The 24,845-nt window shown below is 35.2% G+C and overlaps 1 protein-coding gene across 2 annotated transcripts in view; it reads left to right on the forward strand.

Moving 5' to 3' along the window:
* Positions 1 to 4,480: 4,480 nt before the first annotated feature.
* LOC134530841 (DNA polymerase alpha subunit B) overlaps positions 4,481 to 24,845 on the forward strand; it is a 105,629-nt gene continuing 85,264 nt past the window's right edge. The window contains exons 1-2 of one of the 2 annotated variants that reach the window (XM_063366089.1): positions 4,481 to 4,997; positions 21,566 to 21,791. In XM_063366089.1, coding sequence (XP_063222159.1) covers positions 4,913 to 4,997; positions 21,566 to 21,791 — 311 coding nt within the window. In that variant the 5' untranslated portion in view covers positions 4,481 to 4,912. The remainder of the gene's footprint in view (positions 4,998 to 21,565; positions 21,792 to 24,845) is intronic. The other variant, XM_063366090.1, reaches the window with a different exon arrangement.

Below are 24,845 nucleotides of genomic sequence, written 5' to 3' on the forward strand. Positions count from 1 at the left end.
CAGACTCGTACACGTGATGCGATAATTACAAAACACACTCTGGTATGGCACATGATTTCTTGACGTACAATACACTACACTATTCCCTAACTCTACATAAACTGGGCTAGCAGCACGTAGGCCCGTGTCCCCGGCGACTCTACGTGGTGTCTAGGTGTGTCCCAGGGACTGAATCGTTATTAAGTTTGATGGCACGTGTCGTCTGCTGGCTGCCCCGTGCGGGCCAAAACTAAGTAGCCGGTAGGCTAGGTTGGGCGTGAAGCGCCGACGTAAAACCACATAATCTCCCCACAGTACTTACGTATGACGTAGAACACTCATCTCGGAGCACTGATTGAATTAAGTTAAGTACCTCATGGTAAATTTAGGCCGACCGCGGAACTGTACAAAAAGGTTGAAAATAAATTACACTATTGAATACTACATGTCCGTGAATGCAAAGGTTGAAGGTTCCGCGTTGCGCGCAGGCTGCCGGCCTGGGTGAGCTCTCGAAGGACACTGACGGTGTCGCCGCGCACGACCCCCCTCCCCCGCCAGCCCTCCCGCGGAAACGTGTGAATTTCGCGGGAAACTGAACTGGCCAGGTTCGGGACAAATCGCACAGTGAAACATGATTTTGCAAAGACTTAATTATTAATTAATGGAAAATAATGTTTAATAAAACCTGTGGAAAACATAATTAAAATAACTTGTTGTAGTGCGGCGGAGGGACATGCCACACCCAGCCGGATCCTTCCGTCGGCGCAGCACTCGTTGCATGGTGTCCGCCTCGTCGCACGCACTGCACTTTGCTGCGCGCACGAGCGCGTTCGGTGCACACGTTTTTACGAGACGTTGATGAGGCATAGCGATCTATGCGACAGAGGAGCATTGGCGGTCGGCGTCAGCATTTATAATGACCAGTTCTGTTTGCTTTCCACCATTTATACATCCAGTGCTGTACCACTTCTATCATGCATTTGTATGGCCAGTGCTGTATACTTTTTACCACAATTTTTGGCCAGTACTTTACAATTTTTGACCACAATTTTTTGGCAAGTGCTGTACGTTTTCTACAATTTGTAACTTTTTTTTACTACAAGTGTTTTGTTTGTGCCATTTTTATGGCCAGAGTTTTACCATTTTTTATGGCGAGAACTGTACCGTTTTCATCCCCATTATTTTACCTTTTGGCTTGAGCCGTTTCTTTTATGGATAGTAAGGCATGCTTTGGCTCCGCCCACAAACCCTTGTTTGGGAAATGAGGGGAAGAAAAATTAATCTGAAATAAAGCCAACCATAGGCCAGTGGGATGCACGTTTTTAACCTAAAAGGTGCAGTATGATTGTAAATATGTTATGATAATTTTAAAGAAGCTATATTCGTTAAGTAATATGTTGCAAACATCAATAATAATGATTGGTTAGGCATATATCAATTCCTAACTAAAGGTAAAGACTCTATTGTTTATAAACTACTTAGCATTAAAAGAGTTATCTTCAAAATAAATTTATTGTGTTTATTTGTAAAGTCTATTCACAAGTTATTTCTCGAGTAGTTATATGTGCTGTCGTTTATAATTGTTAAAAAAAAAATTTGTATTTGTGTTTACATGCATGTACCCAAATAGATCCTCATTTTTGTGGGAACTATAAGGCTTCGCGCACACTGGATGCGTATGAACGTCGTCCGTATACGTACGACACATATCGTGCGTTAAAGAGCGCGCACACTGATTGCGGTTTTGTAAGACACGAACGTGCATAGTTTGTAGCTGTAGGAAGGCAGGAAACATGAGTAACATATTGCTTTTAGATAATTATCTTGTGAGACGTAGAATACGTCGGCACCGCCAAAGAAAAGAGTGGGTGAATGTAATACACATGAGAAGAGAAGAATTAGGTGAATTTCATCACATCTGGGACTATTTAAAAAGTGATCCTAATCGGTTCTATGGATATTTACGTATGACACAAGAGACATTTGAATATATGTTAAGTAAAGTGAGACCTGCATTGACAAAATACAACAACTTTCGCATGACCATAACACCTGAAGAACGATTAGTGGTAACACTGAGGTGAGTGAATAAGAGTATATATATAATTAATTAATTATATTATACATATTTTAATCAACATTTTACATAATAATAATACACTACAACAATTGAGTGGGCTTTTGTCGGCTGGCTATTTGTGTACGTGAAAACGTAACTTTCCAACTGTGAGCACATACAAGACACATTCATTTCTGCGGGTTATAATGAAGAATAAAATCCGTGAGTGACATAACTCCGCCTGATGACAACTGCTCTTGCGGTGTAGCGGTTTGTTGCACATATTCTTCTTGTACGTCCTGTTGCAAAATGCTTGATTGTTCCACACTTATTAATGTAGACACGTCGCTACGATTGTCAATACGCATTGCAGGCGAAAACTGTTGCACGCTGCACTGCAACGAATCACTAGATTGATCACTTGAAACTGTTGATACATGCACACTACAATCGGACGAATAATCAGATGGCTTGGCTTTGGATAAAAGCAAGTTTTGTTCGTCAATTAAAACCTGTTGTAACTTTGCTCGCGCAACTAATTTACGATGTTTTGGTAATTCTTTTAGATAAGGTGCAAGACTCATTAGAAATTGCGAATCGGAATCGTTTAAGGTTTCTTGAAAACAATGAAGTTTCTTTTCTCTGCAAAAGATTTCGTTGATTTCATCTGCCCTATTCCTTTTTTTATGTTTTTTCAATGGTAGTTTAAATGATTTGTTAGGGGTTTTGACTGTAGTCAGTGATGAAGGTGACATATTGCTATTGCTTGCCACAGGTGAATCTGGAGATTTTGCCAACGTACCTGTATTTGCACTGTCGCCCTCGCTATCTGCGTCGTCAAGAGTTGGTGGAATGTTACCTTTTAAATCTCTTCGAGACATTGTGGGTTTCAGGAACAGTAGCATCTTAAAATATGGCCACTTACTTAAATGGTCTGAGTTGGCTTCTTGACCGGACTTTGTCGTTGTCACTTTCTTCAGCTCTCGCCCAAATGTATCCCTCATTCCTCTCCACTTCTTTTTGAGCTCTTCAACTGAAACAAATGAGGAATTTTGTTTCAGGTACCTAGCAACTGGCTCATCATTCAAGACACTTGGATATTCATTCCGAATTTCCAACAACACTGTTGGTTACATTGTACATGAGACATGCAAAGTGCTTTGGGACAGTCTTCACGACATGCATATGCAGTTTCCATCGGGAAGAGATGTAACATCTATCATTAATGATTTTTGGACAAAATGGCGGTTTCCTAATTGTTGCAGGAGTCTCGACGGAAAACACATACGAATTAAAGCACCCGCATGTTCAGGTAGTATGTACCGTAACTACAAGCAGTACTTTTCCATTGTACTGCAAGCTGTTGTCGATGCGAACTACAAGTTTATTGCTATAGATGTTGGGGCTTACGGCAAGGAGAGTGATGGGGGTATTTTTTCAAATTCCAATCTCTCAAGGCAATTGGATAACGGAGCGCTTAATGTCACAGTTGAGAAACAGTTACCAGATAGTGATATAGTCTTGCCTCACTTCTTAGTAGGTGATGAGGCATACCCTTTGAAGACATACCTCATGCGTCCTTATCCACAAAGGAACTTGGGCCCTGAAGAAGAGATTTTCAATCAACGCCTCACTCGAGCAAGACAAGTCGTGGAATGTGCTTTTGGTATACTATGCGGGAAGTGGCGGTTATTGTTGAAAACGATTGAGGTCAAACCCGACCGAGCAGATGATATAGTGAAGTGTGCGTGTTTGCTTCATAATATTATAATTGATAAAGAAGGTGTTACAGAGGTGACACAACAAGCAGTAACCACGAACATTGTTGGCGCAAACAGAAGGTTCGCTACTTTAGGTGAAAACCGAAGTGCAGTACGAGCTCATGCAATCAGAGACACTTTAAAAACATATTTTTCTCGCGACAGAACTCACTAATATTGTATTCACCATATGAAACTGTTTAACTATGTGTACATGTTGTAATGTTAACTTACCTGGTATTTTCAGTTGCTCTGCCACTTCTTTCCATGCAGTGCGTTGGTAATCACGTAAATGATAATTACAATCGCTTTGATCCCATAAACAAGTTCTTTCATGTATCATATTAATAAATATTTCAACATCCATGTTTCCTAGTCGTACGTTCAAATCCCAACAAGATGGGATCGTGTCGGACGTCTGATGTACACGTACGTATACGCACGACTAACTTGTACGCAGTGTGAGAGCGTTCATTGTCTTTCAACAGTTGAGATCGTTCGTACGTAGTCGTGCGTATTCGGACGGCTGAATTTCGTACGAATACGCATACAGTGTGCGCGAGGCCTAATACTTTATTTCGTTCCCTTCTGATTTTCTATTGTGATTCTGGCAACCATATACCTCACAATTTGTCATTTTTACTTTTCAAAACTTCTAATTTCCGTTATAATATAATATTATACCATGCTAATCCAGCGCCAATATCGTCTGCAGTATCTCCAACGTGACATAAATGCGCGGAACGAGAAAAAAATGTCCGCGGATCTGGCAAGCCTGTATATTACTTAAGCCATGACTACAACTAATGGTTAAAAAAAGTGAGGAAATAGTAGAATGTCGTTGCTTTGTGGTATTATTTGGTAAAGTAATTTTTGGTTTTGTTGTAAGAACCCTGCAAGTTATAAAGAAGAGGATTAGCGGACCTACTATTGGAGTAAGACAGTGTGGAATTTGAAATCCATGTAATTATTGTTTTGAAATTAAGTTGACTGCTAGTAATTTAACCAATCATATGTCAAGGTCAAGTCTAGCGCGTCTGTGTACATTTCTTCGCGGTTTTTCGTTAACTGGTTTTTCTCGGCAAGTAGAGGCTTGTAAGTTTTATGTTTAGTAATGTCTCGTGATATTAGTAAAGATAATTTAAGAGAACAGTTTAATTTACTTGGCGTAAATGTTGGGGACGCCGTTTTAGAGAAATGTAAGTTCGTGTATTTTAGAAAATTTAATTAAGTGTGAATAGTATTAAAAATTAGCAAGGACATTTGAAGATACTAATAATAGTTTATGCATAGTATTAAAACCCTAAATAAAAGGCTTTAACTCATATAGCATACATTGAAATTAATTAATTTTATTATTACTTTGTAAAAAAAATTAAACTCTGTGTTCTTTATACACAATTTTCATGTTTATTTTGTTCTGGACCAGTTTGGGATTTTGGAAAGACCTCTTCCCTCTTTTGACGGTCTGCTGTTTGATTATTTTAAATAGATTCAAAATAGCTATTCATTGTAAGATTCAGCAGTTAAGTAGCCATATTATGGATTAGGAACCAATTTTGGGGATTCAGATGAAAGGCTTGTTTATGTTGGGTGAAGCATGGCTGTTGCATTGATATGCCAAACTTTTAATTAAAATTTTCTCTTTCCCAATTTTCAGATTTTGTATTTAAATTCTGTAACTTAATTATTACTGTTCATTAGTTAAACTGAGGCAAGTGAAATTTTTGAAAGAATTACTTAATTGTGGTCAGTATATTTTTACAGCAATCATAAGTTAGAACACTTGAATATTCTTTGATCAGTTCAAGGATTTATATATAATAATCTTTTATGTTTAAACTTGTCAAATAAACGATTGTCACTACAAGGTGATGAAATAATAATAAAAGTTTTCTACATGAATGATCTAAGCTTGCAATTACCAAGTGTGTGTGTAGATTTATTTGCTAAATATATTATAATATTTTAATAAGACCATCTAAAGGCAATAAGTTTTTAAGTGTTTGGATTGTAAATTCGTAAGGTGTTTTTTTAAAACTAAGATAATAAGTTAATCTAACTATGTAATTTAATTAAATTTGAGCATATCTATTTCCTTAAAATGTAATTGATAAAAACCTTTCTTGAAAAGAACATACGTAAGTCTTAATTAGGGATGGGTTGATTCCAATTTCGATTCCACAATACCCCTTTGATTCAGGCTTGATTCAGATATTAATTCTCAATTTTATAAATTAATGATTTTGTGTTTTAGTGAAATTCCTCTATTCAGCCATGCTCTTTAAAAGTCTTATTTGTTGTGTTTCATATGATTTATACCTGTGAATGTTTACATTGACCTTAAACTTTAAATGATGATGAAATATTTTTCTGTTTATCGTGATTTAAATTTATAATAGATTTAATAATGCAAACTATCGGGGTCGCAGCAAATGAAACACAAACATGAATGTAAAAACAGTGCATTGTACAAAAATTTGTTTACATACAGGCAGCAACATGTTTTGCACAAACAATAAATCTTAAGCATTTAATTTAATGACTTTATATATGCGTAAAATCTAATTTTAAATTAACCTCCTTTAAGCAAAAAATATTTACATAAAAGTATCGAAAATATAACAAAAAATTAGCTGTTTTAGTAAACAAAAGCCTTGAAAAAAACTAAAATGTTTATGTACAACATGGTTGGCCAGCCTGCTTTAAATAATTTACTTAACATTGCGTCAATTGCTTGTCATTATTGGATATTTCAGATAATATGTTTACGAGTGATGAGAAAAGTTATGTTAACATTGTATTTATAAAATAAAGTTATTGTATTGAAATGAGTTTACAAATATTTTCTCCGCTAGTACAGAAATCTAACTTTGGTTATTAGAGTGTTACAGATAAATACAGGTGAATGCAGATGTGATCTAACCTTCAAATAATGTACCATGTCTTTTGTATTATTAGTGTAGGTGAGTTTCGCAAACATTGTCAGCAAGTCTGAATGAGAATGACCATCTCCCATTTCCCTGTTGGGTAGTAAAATATTTATTGTTATATATTATGAAGTTTAAGGCTAATTCCTATCTGTTGTGTTGCTAACATTTGCAATATGTACTGCTTTTGCATAAAACAAATTTTATAAATGCTAGTTTCAATGCCTATAATTATCCTTTGTAATTTTGTATTACATCATTGTAATTTTGCAATTATCTGACAACAATTTTTTTACATGTCATTTTTTGTTATTTGATTTGTACCATGTTCTACATCAGAAAATGATGTTCATGTGATTGATAATTGTGTTGGAAAATGTACTATGCAAATTTATCGATTGTGTAGTTAATGAACATGTTAGAAAAATGTTGCTCATGAGAAGTTCTTTAAAAAGGTTTCCTTATGCTGTTATGAATTTTTTAATATATTTTGATGTTAAAAAAGATTTTACTTTTGCTGTTATGTATTTTTTAAATGTAATAGATATTTTTTATCATTTTTTAGGCATGTTAATGTGTGCACATATATGCTAACTTATTTTAGTGTATAGCAAAAAAAAGGTGAATTTTCTATGCATTGGGTAGGTATTTTTAATAGTATTTCATATTGGTCTCTGTTTGTGAGTATTTTGCGCATAATGTTTTGGGTGTGTTAAATAAATAATATCATAAAATTGTTGTTACTGTAATAGAACTTAAGATGAGAGGAATTTTGAGGATTTATTTAGCAATAAGTCTATAAAGGCGTCAAGTGTGTGCAATTGTTGACGCAGCATCCAGGTCACTTTCTCCCCCCCTCCGCTTCCCCTTCTGCTTCAGAGAACCGCTGCCTTGCAGTGCATTGCCATTTGCCAAGATGTTTGCTGACAATTAGTTTTGGTGCAGCAGGTTTGGTAGTAAAGTTCACAGTGTGTGTTTAGCAAGCTCCAGTAATCGTTGTTTTCGGGAGATTTTAGGCCAGTAATTGGTAGTTATGCAGAGATAATGTTATGTCGCTAAAATATTAGTGGGAGTAAAGTCCAGCAGGCCACGAACCTCAATTAGTAAAGTGTAGGGATGGGTAAATGTCCAAAATTTTATCTATCAGAAATTTTCCTGGAAAATTTTTATGGAAACTTTCCAAAAACCGAAAAATATAGGAAACTTTAGGAAACTTTGATGTTGGTTTATAAATAACCATTTCAGAGATTTAGACATGTGACTGTCTCTACTGTATGAAATTTTTATACTGTAAAATACAATATTCATAGTTGCAGTATTAAGAGGATGTTTAAATATCTTTCGTTAGCGATGTAGAATTTACTGTGGGTGCTGTTCTAATTTAATTTCAACATTAGGTGGAATTATTCTTTTTACAAATATAGTTCACAAATTCATTTCAAGTAGGCCTAATCAGTTTTTAATTCTGAAAATTATTTAATCAGCTGCTTTCAACGTTACAAAAAACTAATGTAGTGGAAGAAAAATTAAGGTAAAGTTACTTAACTGCAGATTTAACAGAAATGATTCCTTCTGAAAAAACAATTACCTGGTCAATCACAGTTAAAATATTTGACTACATAGATTTGAAAATATTAACACTATATTATTACAATTTATCAACGGATTGGAAATAAAGACAAATAAGTTGTAACAAATAGAACACTAAAAAATATATTGATCAACAATTAGTTGCATGCATAATAAGAAATCATACATGTTACATTTTTAACTGAACTGGAAACAAACATGTCCTTATTTACATATGAAGTCATATTGGGTCTTTGAAACCATTGAAATCATCATTGTCCTCATAAATGAAATCACTTTTTTCTTACACTGTGGTAGTTTTTTCTTCTGCTGTACTTTCTCACATTCGTCTTCCACAATGACAGTAATAGAATCTTTCCTTTCCAATTTTTCAATGTCCTCCAGGATGTGGTGACACAATTTCCAGTTGTGGGCAATGAATGATATTTTACCTGCTCTTTCAGTGGTCAAGCGGTTTCTTAGTTTTGTATGTATACTACCATGTATACTGAAAGACCTCTCTGTAGCAGCAGAGGTTACTGACATACCTAAGATTCTGTTTGCAATTTTTGACAGCTGTGTATGACCACACAAACCTTTTCACCAAGTACAGGGTTCAATTTTACCTTTTTCAAGCGCCATCCAAAGAAATTCTTTGGCCCACATATCTTCTCTACTTCGGTACTGAAATAACTCTTAAAACTATACCTTCTTCAATGTTTTCCATATCGGTTGAAATTTTGCATATATACTCAACAGCACTCAACTGTTCATCAGGTTTAAGTGTATGGCCTTGTGAAGAGGGGTCTAACATGCATGCAGCCAGATGGATAGGTTTCAAAGCAAATTCTTTCCTGGTTTCCATTTTCATTAGTACAATTATCTCGTCGCTCTTTGAAAGTGGTGATTCTGGAAGTGACACTTTTAAAGCATCTTCAATTTCAGCTAAAGCTCCATGTGTGTTATGAATATTGAGTTTATCTGATACCAACTTTTTCGCTTACTTCTAAGGTCTGTAAACTTACTCTGTTGTTCATCATACTGTCTAAGCAATGTAAGAAACTTCCCCAATGGGTTACAACAGGCAAGTGAAGAGTTGTTATGTTACCTTTTGTCTCATTAATTTCAGAAAGTACTGAAGTTAAAATATGAGACTGTTTGATTGTTTTAATGATGTCAACAACTCTTTTGAAACAATTAGAAATTGACTCATACTTCACAATATCATTGCATAAAAGATGTAGTGTATGTGCTATACATCCAATAGACACAATAAGTGGAAATTCATTTTCTACCAGTTCACCTGCTTTCTTCATGTTGGAAGCATTATCACCAATAACTTTCTTGGATCATATTTCATCAAAATTGTTTTCATTTCACCAGCGATGTATTCTCCAGTATGACAGTTGTCTTTGGTATTAATAGTCTACAAACACTGGCTGTGGTGTGTTGATGAAATTCAAAATGCTTTCATTCCTGAAAATAATTATAATTGAATTAGTGTTAAAATTATTGTAATTCAAAAGCAGTTAATATTAAGGCCACATAGTCCTTCTTAACACATTCACATTATTGCAGTATGTCTGTTGTAATGTTCCCAGTTTTAGGCAGATTGTGTCAATATATAGCCACTATAAACAAGTGTTTTGCAGTTGACTATCAAGACAAGCTAAAAAAAAAAAAGTAATCTTATTACAAATGTGTTAATTACTTTAAATACATCATTGATGGCATATTGGCATGTGGTGTAACTGCCAAAAACTGCAAACTTTACTCTAGACCAGGGGTCGGCAACCTTTTGAGTCGGAAGAGCCAAAAATTAAAATTTACAAAATTTCAAAGTTTTTAAAGAGCCACAAAAAATTTTCTTGCCAACAATAAATATTACTTGCAGAAATAAAGTTTTTTGATTAAAAAAACTAATCTATTTATTCATAAGAAAAATTTATTCATATATAAGTAGTGTTTTTTCACAACAAAATAGATAATATATATGGTCTTATTAGATGATCACTTATTATATTAGTAAAAAATTAAAACAATTAAACACTTACTTACAGCACTAACTTGTACTTCAATAACAATTAATTGCGCAAACACATTCAATGGGAGCGTTGGCTTTGCGTGGTTTTAGAAAGTTTGGATAAATTTGGCTCATAACTTGTTGTTTTAAGTTTCAAACACGACTCTAAACTTTCATTTGTTAGTTGACTTCTTACTTTACTTTTAAGTGCGTCGAATATAAGTGCCTAAACTCGCGGCATTTCTTTTAAAGCTGTCCACTTTTGTTGCGTTACGTACATACATTTATGGACCTCCAACTCTTCCAACTTGCTTTTCAACTCTGTAAATTTTCCACTCCACAAAGCTTTCCTTTTAAATCGATCAATTGCATTTCTAGAGATCTAGTATCAACTCCAAATGGCTCAATGTGGATTTCGTTACCATTTGTGTTGAGAGTATTTACTATGAATGCTAGAGTGGTTTTGTTGGTTTTGAATTGTTGAAATCTGTCAGCAAATTCATCTTTAATTTTTTTTATAACTGTGCTGAAGTATTTCGTGTCAACAGTTGCACTGGTTTTATCGCGTTATTGCTTTATAAATTGAAAATGAAGTAATTTGCCGCTCGGAATATCTTCTGCAAAAATTATTAATATTTCTTCGAAACTAACCAATTCTTCTACCAAAACATAGGCTGGGTTTCCCTTTCCTTGCAGTTTTAGATTCAGCTCATTTAATTTCGCTGTGATATCCACCATAAAGTAAAATTTTTGCAACCAAATGCCGTCCTCTAATTCAGGGTGTTTAATGCCTTTTTCATTGAGGAATGTATTTATTTCATTCAAGCACAAAGCAAAATGTTTCAACACCTTACCTTTGGAAAGCCATCGCACTTTATTGTGAAGAAGGAGGTCGGAATACTGAGTCTCCATTTCGTTTAAGAATTCTTTAAACTGACGATGGTAGAGTGCTTTTGACAAGACGCTGTTAACAATCTTGATTACCAAATTCATGACCTCAAATATTTCGGCCGGAAATGTTTGGGCACAAAGTGCATCTTGGTGTATTATGCAGTGAAACGTAAGAATTTCGTGGTTTATTTTGCTCTGAAGAATCGTTGTTCTCCCTTTATTTTTTCCTGTCATACTTCTGGCTCCATCAGTTGCTATTGAAACGATTTTATTTAAATCGATCTTATTATTTTCGAGGCATTTTTGCTCGGCATTCGCTATATCTTCCCCTCTAGTTTGTCCCGAGAGTGGTAGCAGTCCTAGAAGTTCTTATTTTGGACCTTGGGAAGACATATACCTAACAAAAAGAGCAATTTATGCCGTGTCTTTTATGTCGCAAGACTCATCTATAGCAAGTGATAAGGCAGAAGCCAGTTGAATGTCTTCCACCTGCAAATATGTTACATTTGAAGACAGTAGCCCCCTTCAAAAGCATCTGGGTCCACTATTGGTTGAGTGTTTGCCTTGATAAAGCCTAGCCTCAGCTGGGTCAAGCCCCTCCCAAACCAAAATCCTGGATCCGCCACTGTTTGAAGACATTTTTGCTATCCTGTCTTGTATTGTTTTAGCGGATAGTGGCAAATCTTTGATTTTTTTTCAAGATTTCTGGTTTGTTTTTGAAATCACGAAACAGTTCTTCAGATGCACGTATGAAGCAATCTTTGATATACTCACCATCTGTGAATGGTTTGCCTTTTTTTGCGATTTCTAGTGATACCGCAAAGCTTGCCAGATTAACATTAAGTTACTTGTAGATTGCGTCCAGTTACTTAACATGGAACTTGATTGCTGTTTTTGTTTTTGGAGCTCGTCGACAGCTTTTTTTCGTTATTCACCAGCTGGATATTTACTAGAAAACTGAGTATGTTTTGTAGTGAAGTGTCTCTCTAAATTTGATTTCTTATTGTGAGCGAGTTTTTCGTGGCAAATGAGACAGGTCGGAAGGCCATCTGAGTTGCATATGAAAGCGAACGACTCCGTTCAATCCCGATTGAATTCTCGATGCTCTTCTTCAGTTGTTCTCTTTTTTTTTTGTAGATGCCATGCTTGCGGTGAGGCTGTAATAAAGAATTTTTAAAATTATTATTTAGGTATCCAAAACAGCAGATCACAAGTTTTGCAATTATTTACTATTTTAATAAAAACACTTTCGCGGTAATATCAAAAAGTGTACTTTGTTTCTTTTTTGACACTTCTTATTGACTTTAAAAAAGGAGTTAGGTATCTTATTTTAAAAAAATGTATAATATGTATATTAAAATATAATACTTATTATGTTACCTAGCTTTACTTCGGTTTTATTATTATTATATATGTAGGCCTACATACATACCTCTGAGAAGATAATTCGCTTCTAACTCTTCTACTTGAAGCAACAAACTATACGTCACAGCCAAAGCACTGGTGAAGACGCCAAACTGTCTTGCGTCTAAACGAATTAAATCCTACATAGAAACATCCAACGACGGCGTCATTCGAGAGCTTCCGACGGACCACAGAACAAGGGGGGAGATATAGAAGTGCGACTGATATGTTGGAAACTGAAAACATGTTTGCGCGTCAAGGGGCGCTATCTGTTGGGTGGGCCCGTAAGTACTAGTAAAACGAAAACCTCGGGCGGATGGATAGCTTTACTAAATTGATAATTTAACTGCTTGATGACATATTGTTTAGTAAAATATAACAAGCGTGGAAAAAAACCAGGCTTACTACTGGTTTTTAATAAAAAAAGTATTTTCTGTATAAATGACCTGGTGATGCAGTATTTCTGGTACGGAACTAAAGAGCCGCAGCCTCACATCCAAAGAGCCGCATGTGGCTCGCGAGCCGCAGGTTGCCGACCCCTGCTCTAGACAGACAGCCATACTACCTGCATGAACAATAACAGTACGCTTTTCCTGTAAACTCACACCATTTTTATTTCGTTGCCAAATACACTGTTAGATTTAAAAGAGTTTTGTGTTGTTTGTGTAATAATATTTTAATTATGTTATGTATAATATCATAAACCTCTCTATATTTTCATTTTCTTTAACATAATTTTTGTCCCTAATTCAATTTTTACAAGAGGTTTTTTTTTACTATAAAACAGTTTTATTGTGAAGTTTGGTTACTTGTGGCATGGTTTGATACACTACTGCAACACCTTCCTATAAAATTCATAACATGTTACAATAATGTACTTTGTGTGTGGCATGGCACACTGATTTGGACATATTTTAAGAAGACTTATGAAAGTGAATATCTTATGTAACCAAAATTTTAAAATTCTCAATTTTGAATCTACTGCCTTAGACAAAAACAGAAAGTGCAGATTTATATAAACAAGTTGGTGCCTTTTATAAAACAAAGTTAAATGTGTTAATATTTGGTTAAAAAATTGATTAAAGACTGAAAGTGACCATTAGCTTTGTAATATACACAGATTTCTCTGATTAAGTAGACATTGAGTCAAGGAAAATATGTTAATGCTCAAGATCATGGTTACATAAATTTTTCTTTAGATATGTTTTTTGGTTCTGTGAACTCTGCCTTACCTAAGATTGCTCCAGTCATCGCACTGCAGAGCAAGGTTTCTTGCATCAGCTATTATTCCTTTAATTATATTTTGAGTTTTTGCAAACTCTGCATCAAGAAGGGTTGTTGAAACTGATTTTCGTGTTGGCAGACTGTATGCGGGGTGAATTAACTTAAAGAATTCTTGCCACAGTGGATGCTCAACCATTGATAAAGGTGCTCCACTAACATAGATAGCTTTAGCCAGCAACTCATTGGCTTTGTCCTGCAAAACAAAAGATTCCATTACTTGAATTCCTTGTACTATTTAAAAAATTTTGAAGGATTATATGAAAGACATTTTACAGTTTCCTTTTCTTTTAATGGAATTTTTCAGTCACTTATATACCTATCACTGATTTAATTTTTAATTTATATTAAACCTAACTGGTTCACAAGCTAAAATAAACATAAAATACTATTTTTTTAAAATTAGTTCTGCATTACAAATGATGCCTCTTAAACATATCAAGTTAAGATTATGTTAAAAACATTAGTCAATCAAGCATAACGACTAGGCACAAGACAAGCCTGTATTAAAGTGACACTTATCTTAGCTGTTGGAGTCATATGGTCGAGAAAAGAAAACATTGTTGAATTTACACTGTGTGAGTTAGACCATATTGGCCTAGTTGTATTAGTACTGGCACTAGTTCCTGCAAATTCTGAAGCACTTGAGACTGCAAGTTGTAAAGATGATGGTGAATTTTGTGTTTCACTGTAAATCTGAGCCATATTTTCACTTAAGTTTACTGATGAACTTGGACCAACAGTATTGCACACTTCAGGACATGTTGTTCCATTTGAAAGTTCTTTTTCTTGTTTTTCACTTCCCAGAAACTTGGATTTGATAGTCAATGGACATTTTGGACACTTTTTAATGTGCCTTACCATTCTTGTACTGTTTCTGAAGTATGACACATCACAAAATACACAGAACACTTTGATTTTTCCTTGAACTGATTTTTCGTAAAAATAACTCCAAATATCACCTTCAATCTTGCACATTTTTCATTAACCAGTTAACACTTATAAAATTCAACCTCAAAACCAGCTATACTAGCACAAATGCGTCTCGTTTAGCAAGCACAACAGGACTGACTGTCTAGCAGTAATATGTACAAAATGGGTTAAGTTGTGAGAAGACTAGATGTTTAAGAACAGAAACAATATACCACCATATGGCAAATGCTCAAAACACTTTATCTTATCTTCCTGGAAGAAGAGTGGAAACATGAGAACTATGTGTGATTTGAAATTGATATAAAGTTTGAAGTACCCGAAAGTGAAATTCTATCCCACATTTATCTCGCACAAAATTACAAGGTAAACACACAAGAAAATTTTAACAAATTTTACCAGCATGGTTTCCCATAATAAAAGCATTGAGGGAGAATATTAAACTCTTTACTGATATGGTTGATATGGATAAATTAATATGCTAACTAAGCTCTTATTAAGTCTGCAATGATTGCATAACAAATGTAAGAATATTTAATTACAGCTAAAAAAATTCAATGTTTCCCAAAGTTTCCACTTTTTTTCAAAGTTTCCATGAGGTCTGTAAATTTTCCATTTTTGAAAATTTCCGACTGGAATTTTTCCACTACCCATCACTAGTCAAGTGTCAGGCGGCGGGTACTCGTTACTGAGGTCCTGTGTTCGAGTCTCTGCTAGAGTAGGAGTACACAGTGACTAGTCCATGTACAGAACAGAACAGTGTTAGTAAATAAATGGCATTACTTGAATGATTAGTGCAAGAATCACGAACTCACGCATCAATCTAATCCCGAACCCTCTACTACCAAATTCCAACTCCTACAATATCCCTTTCCTTCCATTGGAAACACTGATATCAGATAATGAAGAATGGCCACCTTACATTTGGTGCTGTTAAATTTGGTGTTCAAAAGTGAGTTTTTCTCCTCATTGTCATTTAGTAATGTCAAAATAGATTGTATATCACCTTGTAAAGCCTGAAAATGCAAGAGAAGACATTGTGTAAGAATTTTGTGTCCATGCTTTGAACTCTTAGAACTGTAGAACGGTGCCCAAGTGTTTTGAACTCTGTAACCATGTTTGTGAAATCGTGAGTTGTCTCGTCTGCAAAGGAACCTTGAAATTTGTTCACATTTAGTCATGTCTCATTTGTTGTCAGCCTGTAAGTTTTAATGTTTCCGTATCCTATTAGCTTGTTTTTTTGTCTTGTCCAGCCAGCCGCATCGTATCCTGTGTTGCCGCGTCGGGTTCTTCCATGTCTTAAGAGTCTACAGAGTTTATTTTATGTACTGTCCATCACATTTGGTCGGTATTTTGACCATGTCATGTTCCGTTTGCGTGTTCTGTACGTGATTGCTACGTGTTTTGTCCGCATCATGTTGAGTAGTAGTGTTCAATGACACTCCTCATTTCCTCATGTCATGTCTACTGGTTGTCTACTTGCAATCTGCAAGGCTGCATCCGGAAAGTTAACGTGAGATAGTAAAAGTTGATTGCTATTATCTAGAAGTTTGAAGCAGATCAAGATGCAGAAGTTTAAGATAAGAAAACTTGACTCTAAATTTGACTTTGAAAGAAATTATGCCAGAAAGTAATCTAAGTCTCAAGTAAGAGGCATGCCTTAGTTAGCATCTGACAATGACTGGAATGAATTCAAAGAAGAAGAAAATAGAGATACCTCTGATGTTATTTTGGAATAAGTAGAAGCAAACACATAAGTAAGTTAAAAGTTTCGCTTGTGGGACTAGTCTTGTTGAAGTCTGAATTTGGTGTCAACAGTCTTTGTTAGCAAGTGAGTCATGTAGGTACATCATGTCGCCAGAGTCATAAAATACTGTGTCTCACCAAGACTAGGCAAGAATGTGTCATGGTATGTTATATGTGTCAACAAAAAGTGAAAGATGTACAGGAAATAAAGTTAAAGTTACAAGTCACAAATCCCAGGAAGTGTGTATTTGTATATTTGAAGCAATGCTGTGGAATAACAGTTCCAGAATGCCTGAATATTGACCTTATTGTACTGCAGTAGGAAATAGAGCCTGTACATTTGTTCTTCGTAGAACCGAGCATTGATTGGCAGACAAAATGAGTAAAGGATTGTAGTTTGGTATTACGTAAGCCATCTCATCAAATTCAGCCCCCAATACATAGAGGACAAAAATTACGGTCATGTACAGGAAAAATAATCGTGTCATTGTCCTCCGAGATGTCAGTGTATAGAAAGAGTTAGAGCTGCTAGAAAAAAAAAAGACTCCTTTTGATTTTGACATTGTATGAATTGGTTGCCAGATAAATTCAGAATTTTGTTATCTTTTGGGCAGTTCATGAATCAGTGTGGTTGAACAAGTAGAAGTAAAGAAAACAAAGATTGATTCTTTAAGTAAGTTAAGTTAATACATAGTTAGTACATGAAGTAAACAAAATAAACAAAGTATAGTCTAACTATAAACCAAAACTGTTAAAATAACAGCCAGGAATTGAAGAAATTAAGTACAAGAGTAAAAAATAGTTTAGAAGAAACTCTAGAAAATGATGTCCAGAAGTAAAGATTAATTGTATGTGATTGAAAGATTGTAAAAGCTAGTAAGTACGTGGCAGGAAGCCAGTTGAGAAAAGCTAAAATATCTGGATTAACTTAGGATCCAGTCACCGTAGTCCCAAACAGGTCAATGAAGAAGAGCAAATGTTCACCCTTTTCACCATCATCAGCCATGAGTCCTCCCATTTCATTCCTTAGAAGAGAGAAAAATGGTTGCGGAGTTTTGCGTTTATTGTAGCTTCAGAAATCTGATTAAGTCATTATAAGTTTAGGAATTCTGTTTAATCATCAAGACAGTGAATATGTAATTGTAATTAGTTTTAAAGTGTCCATTTTGTCAGAAGAGTTTAATTTGTTGGGTGACATGCTAGAATTAGTAACTACAGCTCATGAAAATTATTTTAAGTTTTGCAGAGAAAACAATAGTTTCGACAATAAGTGGAGTCTAACTACCTTAGACTCATGTGGCTCATGTAATCCAATCAACCTATCACTTTGTTTAGTTAGGATCTCATAGACCTGCAAAAAAAAAAAACATATGAGCACAAATTAAATTTTTTTTGGCATGTACCATGTGATATTTGTTTTTATCTTACACCCACTCCATAAAAGGGAAACTTAGGTTCACACCAGTCCATTCTGAGGCTGCATTAGTATATGTTTGGTCCCCCCCCCCCCCCCCTCAGTTTTTTATCTCTGTTTACCTAAAATCAGGGTTGGAAAAAACATGTTTTTTTATTTAAATTAGGTGTTTTGTATTACATTAGCTATTTTGGTTCTAACCATGTTCAAATGTAAGTCATACAACATCCTGCTTTCTGCCACTCATGTTGAACCAGAAAAGAATTGAAGTCGAGCAAATCTGCGCATCTGACTGGGACTTAACCACAGAAAGGGTATTTTCTCACAGGAGAAGGATTTTCCATAGAATGGGTGTTTCCCACAGAAACGGGATATACAGTAGTCAGGGGTTTCCCTCAAAATAGGAATTTTTTTTTTAAATAACAAAGTTGTGTATTTCCTCTTTTTTTACTCTTTTAACTGCAATTAACTAATTTAAGTTTAGAGGAGTACTAAACTAGGTATGATTTATAACTTATTTGGATAATTTAAATGATAAAATCTTGATTAGTAAATAATACTCCTGTAAATTACAAGAAACATTAAATGACCAAATGTACGTTATTATAGTGCAATTGGACCTTTCATTAGAATAATTAAGGTATTCTATTTAAAAATACATTATTTAAAAATATATTTTTTTTATAAAATCACATAGTTTAAACAGTATTTTAAACCATTGTGGTTTAAATCAGCCAACCCTACATAAAATAATCATGTTGAGGATTAAAATTTTATATTCCATTTATAGGGTATTTGGTAAGAAGTCTTACAGTGATTGGTTAAAACATTAGTAATTCTGAAGGAAAGCAGCATTTCCGAAAATTAAAAATACAAACTTCAAAATGTCAGTAGTTTATCAATCTAAGGTTTGGTGTAAATGTTACAAATACATATATGATATCGTTAGAATGGTCTGTTAGGTTAGCTGCATTAAAAATCCTTTTATTATTGTAGTTGGTTGGTTAGGTTATGTTAGTTACTTTGAAAATATTTTTAAATAGTGGATGGTTGGTTAGGTTAGGATAGCTACATTAAAAATACTGCAAAATCATTTTAATGGTTGGTTATGAATTACCAATCAAAGATGTGGCCTGGTGACAGGGTTTCACCTCTGTTGTCTTGGTTTCTTAGCCTCATTTATGCATGCTGTCAATGTCTTTGTTGCATCACCCAGGGCTGACTGTCTGTTGTCAGTAAATTTATCCCATTCTTAGTTTTGTTCATTTTATCTCTTGTTTAGTTCTTTTGGATATTTTTTGTATGGTTTCACTAACCTATTTTCTTATTCAGAATTCCATTTGAGTTTACTTACAGTAGAATCAGTTTATTATGACTCCGCCTATATTGACGAACCGCCTATTATGACGTAATAACACAACAAAATTTGGTTTTCATATAAAATTCTTTGTAAATAAGTAGGATATAATGACTTTGCTTAAAGTGACATGTCGCTTATTGTGACCCATTTTTAATAAATTATGTCCGGTTATAATGACCGACATGATTCTTTACACCTTCTGCAATGTTCGTTAATTCCCGATGACGTGGCACGTGGCTCGTTTTTGTTTTGAACCTCAGTGAGTAATAGACAGTTGAAGGTCACGCATTGTTGTTTGTGATATCCTGTGGAAAAAATGTAATCTCAATGCCGTAAAGCATTTATGATTGAGGAGAAAGGTGCAATTATATGCAGATTAGAAAATGGAGAATCAAACTCTTCTCTCGCAAAGGAATTTGGCATGGGTCATTCGACAATCTCAATTATATTCAAAAACAAGAACCGGATTAAGCAATCGTTCAATTCAAATGTTTTGAAACTTAAGAGGCTTCGAAAAACGCGACAAGAAAATGTTGATCAAGCATTAATTCAGTGGTTTAAAATCACGAGAAACAAGGGAATACCTGTCAGCGGCCCTATGCTACAGGAAAAGGCAAATATTTTTGCCACGTGTTTTGGTATTCTCGACTTCAATTGTTTTGCAAGCTGGATCAGTCATTTTAAAGTTCGACATAACATTGTGGCGGGAAAAATTGTCGGTGAATCTTCGTCTGTTTATCAAAATTCAACAACAAACTGGTTGACGTCTGTGTGGCAGAATCTACGAAGACAATTTTCTGATGATGAGATTTTTAATGCTGATGAAACTGGACTGTTTTACAAATTAATGCCGGACAAAACTTTGAAATTTAAAGGTGAGAATTGTAGTGGAGGCAAGTTGTGGAAAGACAGAATAACTGTCATGGTAGCAGCAAATATGAGTGGCACAGAAAAAGGAAATTGCTCGTTATTGGAAAGATGTTTTAGCAGTGTCAAATCGTTACCTGTCGATTATGCTAACAATCGTAGAGCTTGGATGACGTCAGAGCTTTTTGAAAAATGGCTTCGAAATTGGGTTCGTGATTTGGTGAAGAAGAAGAAAAAGATTTTATTGCTGGTTGATAATAGCCCGGCGCATCCAAAAGTTAAATGATTTAAAGTCTATAACACTTGCTTTCCTTCCGCCGAATACATCATCAGTACTACAGCCAATGGATCAGGGAATAATACGGTCACTCAAAATTAGTTTTAGAAAAAACCTTGTGCTCAAAATGATTAATTGTCTTGATGCTAATGGAAACAACTCTTTTATGAAAATAACGGTGCTAGATGCAATTCTGATGGTAGTGATGCCTGGAATAAAAGGTCACAAAGTACCATTCACAACTGTTTCGAACATGCTGGATTCATTGGAAACCACAACGGTTTACCTGTTCAAACTGCAAAACATGAATTTGATGAAGAAGATGACGTCCCTTTATCTTTGTGGTCACGAAACCTAAATTCAGATTCTTTAGCAGCACTGGAAATGTGAGAAGATTATGTTGACATCGATAGTGCTCTTCTCACATCCGAATAACCCACAGATGAAAATATCGTACAGAACATTAATGCTAGGGAACACCTCTAAAGGGAAGAGGAAGTCGAGGAAGCACCATTACCTACCGCAGAAGAGGCATTAAAGGCTGCAGAATTATTATCACGATTTGTTCATAGCATTATTGAAAATGATAGTAATTTGACCATGGCAATGTCTTCTATACACAATAGTATTAGAGAATTATAAGACAATGAAAAAAAAAACAAAAGCAGACAAAAATTACAGATTTCTTAATTTAAAAATGAAAAATATGTAGGCCTACATATATGTATCATGTTCGTACACGTGTTTATATGCTAAGTTTCTCTATTAAAATACATAAGTATTCACCTAAAAGAAGTTTTTTTTTTTCTTTCACAAAACGCTTTGTATGACGTCCGCTTATTATAATGTGTTTGTCAATTCCCTTCGATGTCATTATAAACAGGTTCCACTGTATTTCTTTTAAACAATAGCAAACTGTGGAATTTTTCAAATGTTAGTTTTGGTTTTCTGCGATGGACAAATGCTCTGCAATTGTGCATGTCAGTAATTTTTTCACCTTTTGAATTGAACAAGCTGTGAAGAACATCGGCAAGCATCACTCACGTTTTCTGAGCGAGACCGGTGCCTGTCGTAGGTGCGGAGCTGTGCGAAGCCCATGGTGTGGACGAGGAGGAGCTGGTGGAGACATGGATGGCCTACAGTCTGTCGAAGCTCTCTGGGGCAGACCCCACCCTGGACAGCCTGCGGCAGATGGCCCGCGCATGCTTCAAGGCAGTGGCGCTTCCCACCTCCTCCCGGCCCCCTGCCACCGCCACCGCATCGCCACTGGTCATCTACAACGCCGTCTCCTCTGCCCCGACGTATCCTTTACTGCCAGTGTGCATGCTCTTCCCATTCCTATGCTTAAACCAACATCTTTTTTTTAATATAAAAAAATGTATAGCCAGAATTAAAATAATGTAATCATAATTAAATTTTCCAGGTCAAAATGTGATTTTAAACCAACTGTTAGACACTGACAAAAATCTAACTTTGCACAAGAACATTTTCAAGTGGTTTTAAAATGTATAGTAAGACAAAAGACACTTTTAGATTGCACCATTTCCAAATAAAATATATACAGTGTTTTATCGCATAAATGGTCGCACGCGCGTAATCGTCGCAACCATATTTTAGGCTGTCAAAATTGGGATAAAAAAACTTCTCGCGTAAACGTTGCATGATGTTTTTGGTCCCGCTAGTAGATGCCGAGCGCTTTGTGCAGGTATCTTTTCCGTATAAAAGAATGTATTTTAAAGTAGAAATCTAATATTTATTCGGTCATTACCACTTACTTAATAAATATAACGGAAAAATACGAAGTTGTTTGACATGTAAATTTTCTTATAAAGACGTTTTTAAGCGTTATTTCCTTTATCTGATCGTCTGCATCGCCGCGGTGTAGGTATAATCTAAAATTTAATTTCGGTCATTACCACTTATTTATTTAATTATCGGAAATACAAAGTTGTCTGACGTGTAAATTTTATTTTAAAGACTTTTTAAACTGTATTTCCTTTATCTGATTGTCTGCGTTACCGCGGCGTACCGCTTATAAAAATGTAGTCAGCGCATCTCATGTTTGGTTATGTTGCTTCCCGTATAGAGCGCGCGCAAGTCGAATATCGATATCTCGCCAATTGGATGCAACGCATTCTCTCTGTCAGGTGCCGAGTTAACTACATTTGATAGCCCGCATTCTTTCGTGGCAAGTGTGTACTACGACATGTTCGTTCACGTCAGATTCAAGTGGCTTGCGTTCGCGTTAGAGTTTTGGTTTTTCTATTTAAAGTTGAAGAAAGGTTTTTGTTTAAGGAATTATTAATATAGATTGTTTGGCGTGCTATTGTATATTCCACCTTTTTTTAAATAAACGTACTTTCCATGAACGGGTTTTGTTTTTATGAATAACTTTACCTAACAAATTTTTTTTTTCCGCATAATCGTCGCACCCCTACTTTTCAAAATTTATTTTAGAATAAAATGTGTGACGTTTATACGAGAAAACACGGTATGTAAAAAAAATTAACAAAATATAAACGCTTGGAAAAAGTAATACATCTGCAAACTGTACATAGATTAGGCGCTTCAATATTTTAAATAATTTGGTTGTGTATCTATAAATATAGAAGTAAATGGTTGTTTGTCCCTTATGTGTTCCTAAACCGTTCACCTGATTACAATGAAAATTTGCACCCTTGACCTTTGAAACACGAGGAAGGCTACTGTCTAGGTGAGGTAGCATATAATAGGTGGAGCGCGAGTCGTATTGGATAATTACCAGTAAATATATATTTTGTGACAGTTCCTCTTTTCTACGGTCCAAATAAAAATGGTGGTGCGCGAGTCGTATCCATGGAGGTAGTAGTCTATGGAGTGTATCTGTTCTGAAGTTGAAGTCAACTGGTTAGCAATTGGATAGCAAAACAAATCGTAGCTGTATAAAGGCTAAGTTATGCATATAAAAATTAATGTTTGTTATGTGTGCGTTCCTATACCATTCATCCAATTACAATGAAACTTTTGTGAGTTGTTATGCGTATACCCGCAATTAATACAACAATTTTATAATAGGTGGCGTGTGAATCTTTTCAACAAAGGTGTGTATTTCATAAAATTTAGTGGCAGTTCGTGAGTTTTTGGTGTATGAGTGCGCACACATTACAGAATTGAATTGAATCAGATACAAACAGCCCCATTTTCCTCTCCCGTTACAATTCTGACAAGGACTTGTATATGTATGTGTGTATATATATATATATATATATATATGTATATACATATATATACACACACACATATATATACACATATATAAGCGAAATACCACACACTGACTCACTCATCACGAGATCTCTAAAACTATACACCTGATTGACTTGAAATTTAGCATAGTTACTTATTTTGTGATGTAGACGCTCACTAAGAACGGATTATGCGGAAATCCGATCCCAAGGGGAGTTTCGGGGGCGTAATATATCAAAATTTCCAGTTTTTGGTAGGAAATCACCATGGCAATGGCTGTTGCTCTGTTGATGCTTCATTCGTCTCTATGGCAACGACTATTTCATTGTTAGTGCAGTCCTCATCACCGTTGAAATTTTGCGGGTACTTTAAATATCAAAAATTACCCTTTTTTTCAAGTATATATATTTTACAGACTTGAAACTTCACAGTAATGTTCCTTATGTTACGCAGGATGACATTTTCCGAAAATTAGATCCCATGGGTGGTTAAAACCAGGCAACAGGGGGTACTTTGTCTGCATGAGAACAGGATTTTGCATTGTTCATGCCTTCTGCGTCTCCATGGCAACGGGCATCGCACGGCAGTGGCGTACCCACAAGGAGGATCATGTATAATGAGCGGCGCAAGAGTGATCTGCCTGTAGACTGCCGTAGCGAAGTACGGGTACATCAGTTGTACGTTGCATGCACGAGTCGGGAAACCATCGGTGCTATTCATTTTCTCTCTGGTACATTATACAGCATTGTAATAAATTTTCACTGAATTTTTTTTTATTTACCATTACTGTAAATGGGAGATGTGGCTTAATTTTTTTCCATTAGTATAGCCGTGCGAAGCCGGGTCGGGCAGCTAGTTTATTATTAAAAACAAAAAAATTAAAAAAACTTTTACTTTATTTTTCTTAGTGATAATTGTTTTATTTACTTCTGCTTGATTTGCTTCATAAATATTTTTTATATATATAAATTAACCTACTATTTAAACCTTTACAAAAAAAAAGGATCTTGTCATTTTTGCTCTGTTTCATACATCCTGTTTGATTTGCTTCGGAGATATGACTTTTACTATAAAACTGAACTTACCATATAGCTATCTAATAGATTTTTGTTTGTTTACAATTCATACCC

This window comes from Bacillus rossius, chromosome 3 (genome assembly GCF_032445375.1).
Source record: "Bacillus rossius redtenbacheri isolate Brsri chromosome 3, Brsri_v3, whole genome shotgun sequence".
NCBI lineage: Eukaryota > Metazoa > Arthropoda > Insecta > Phasmatodea > Bacillidae > Bacillus > Bacillus rossius.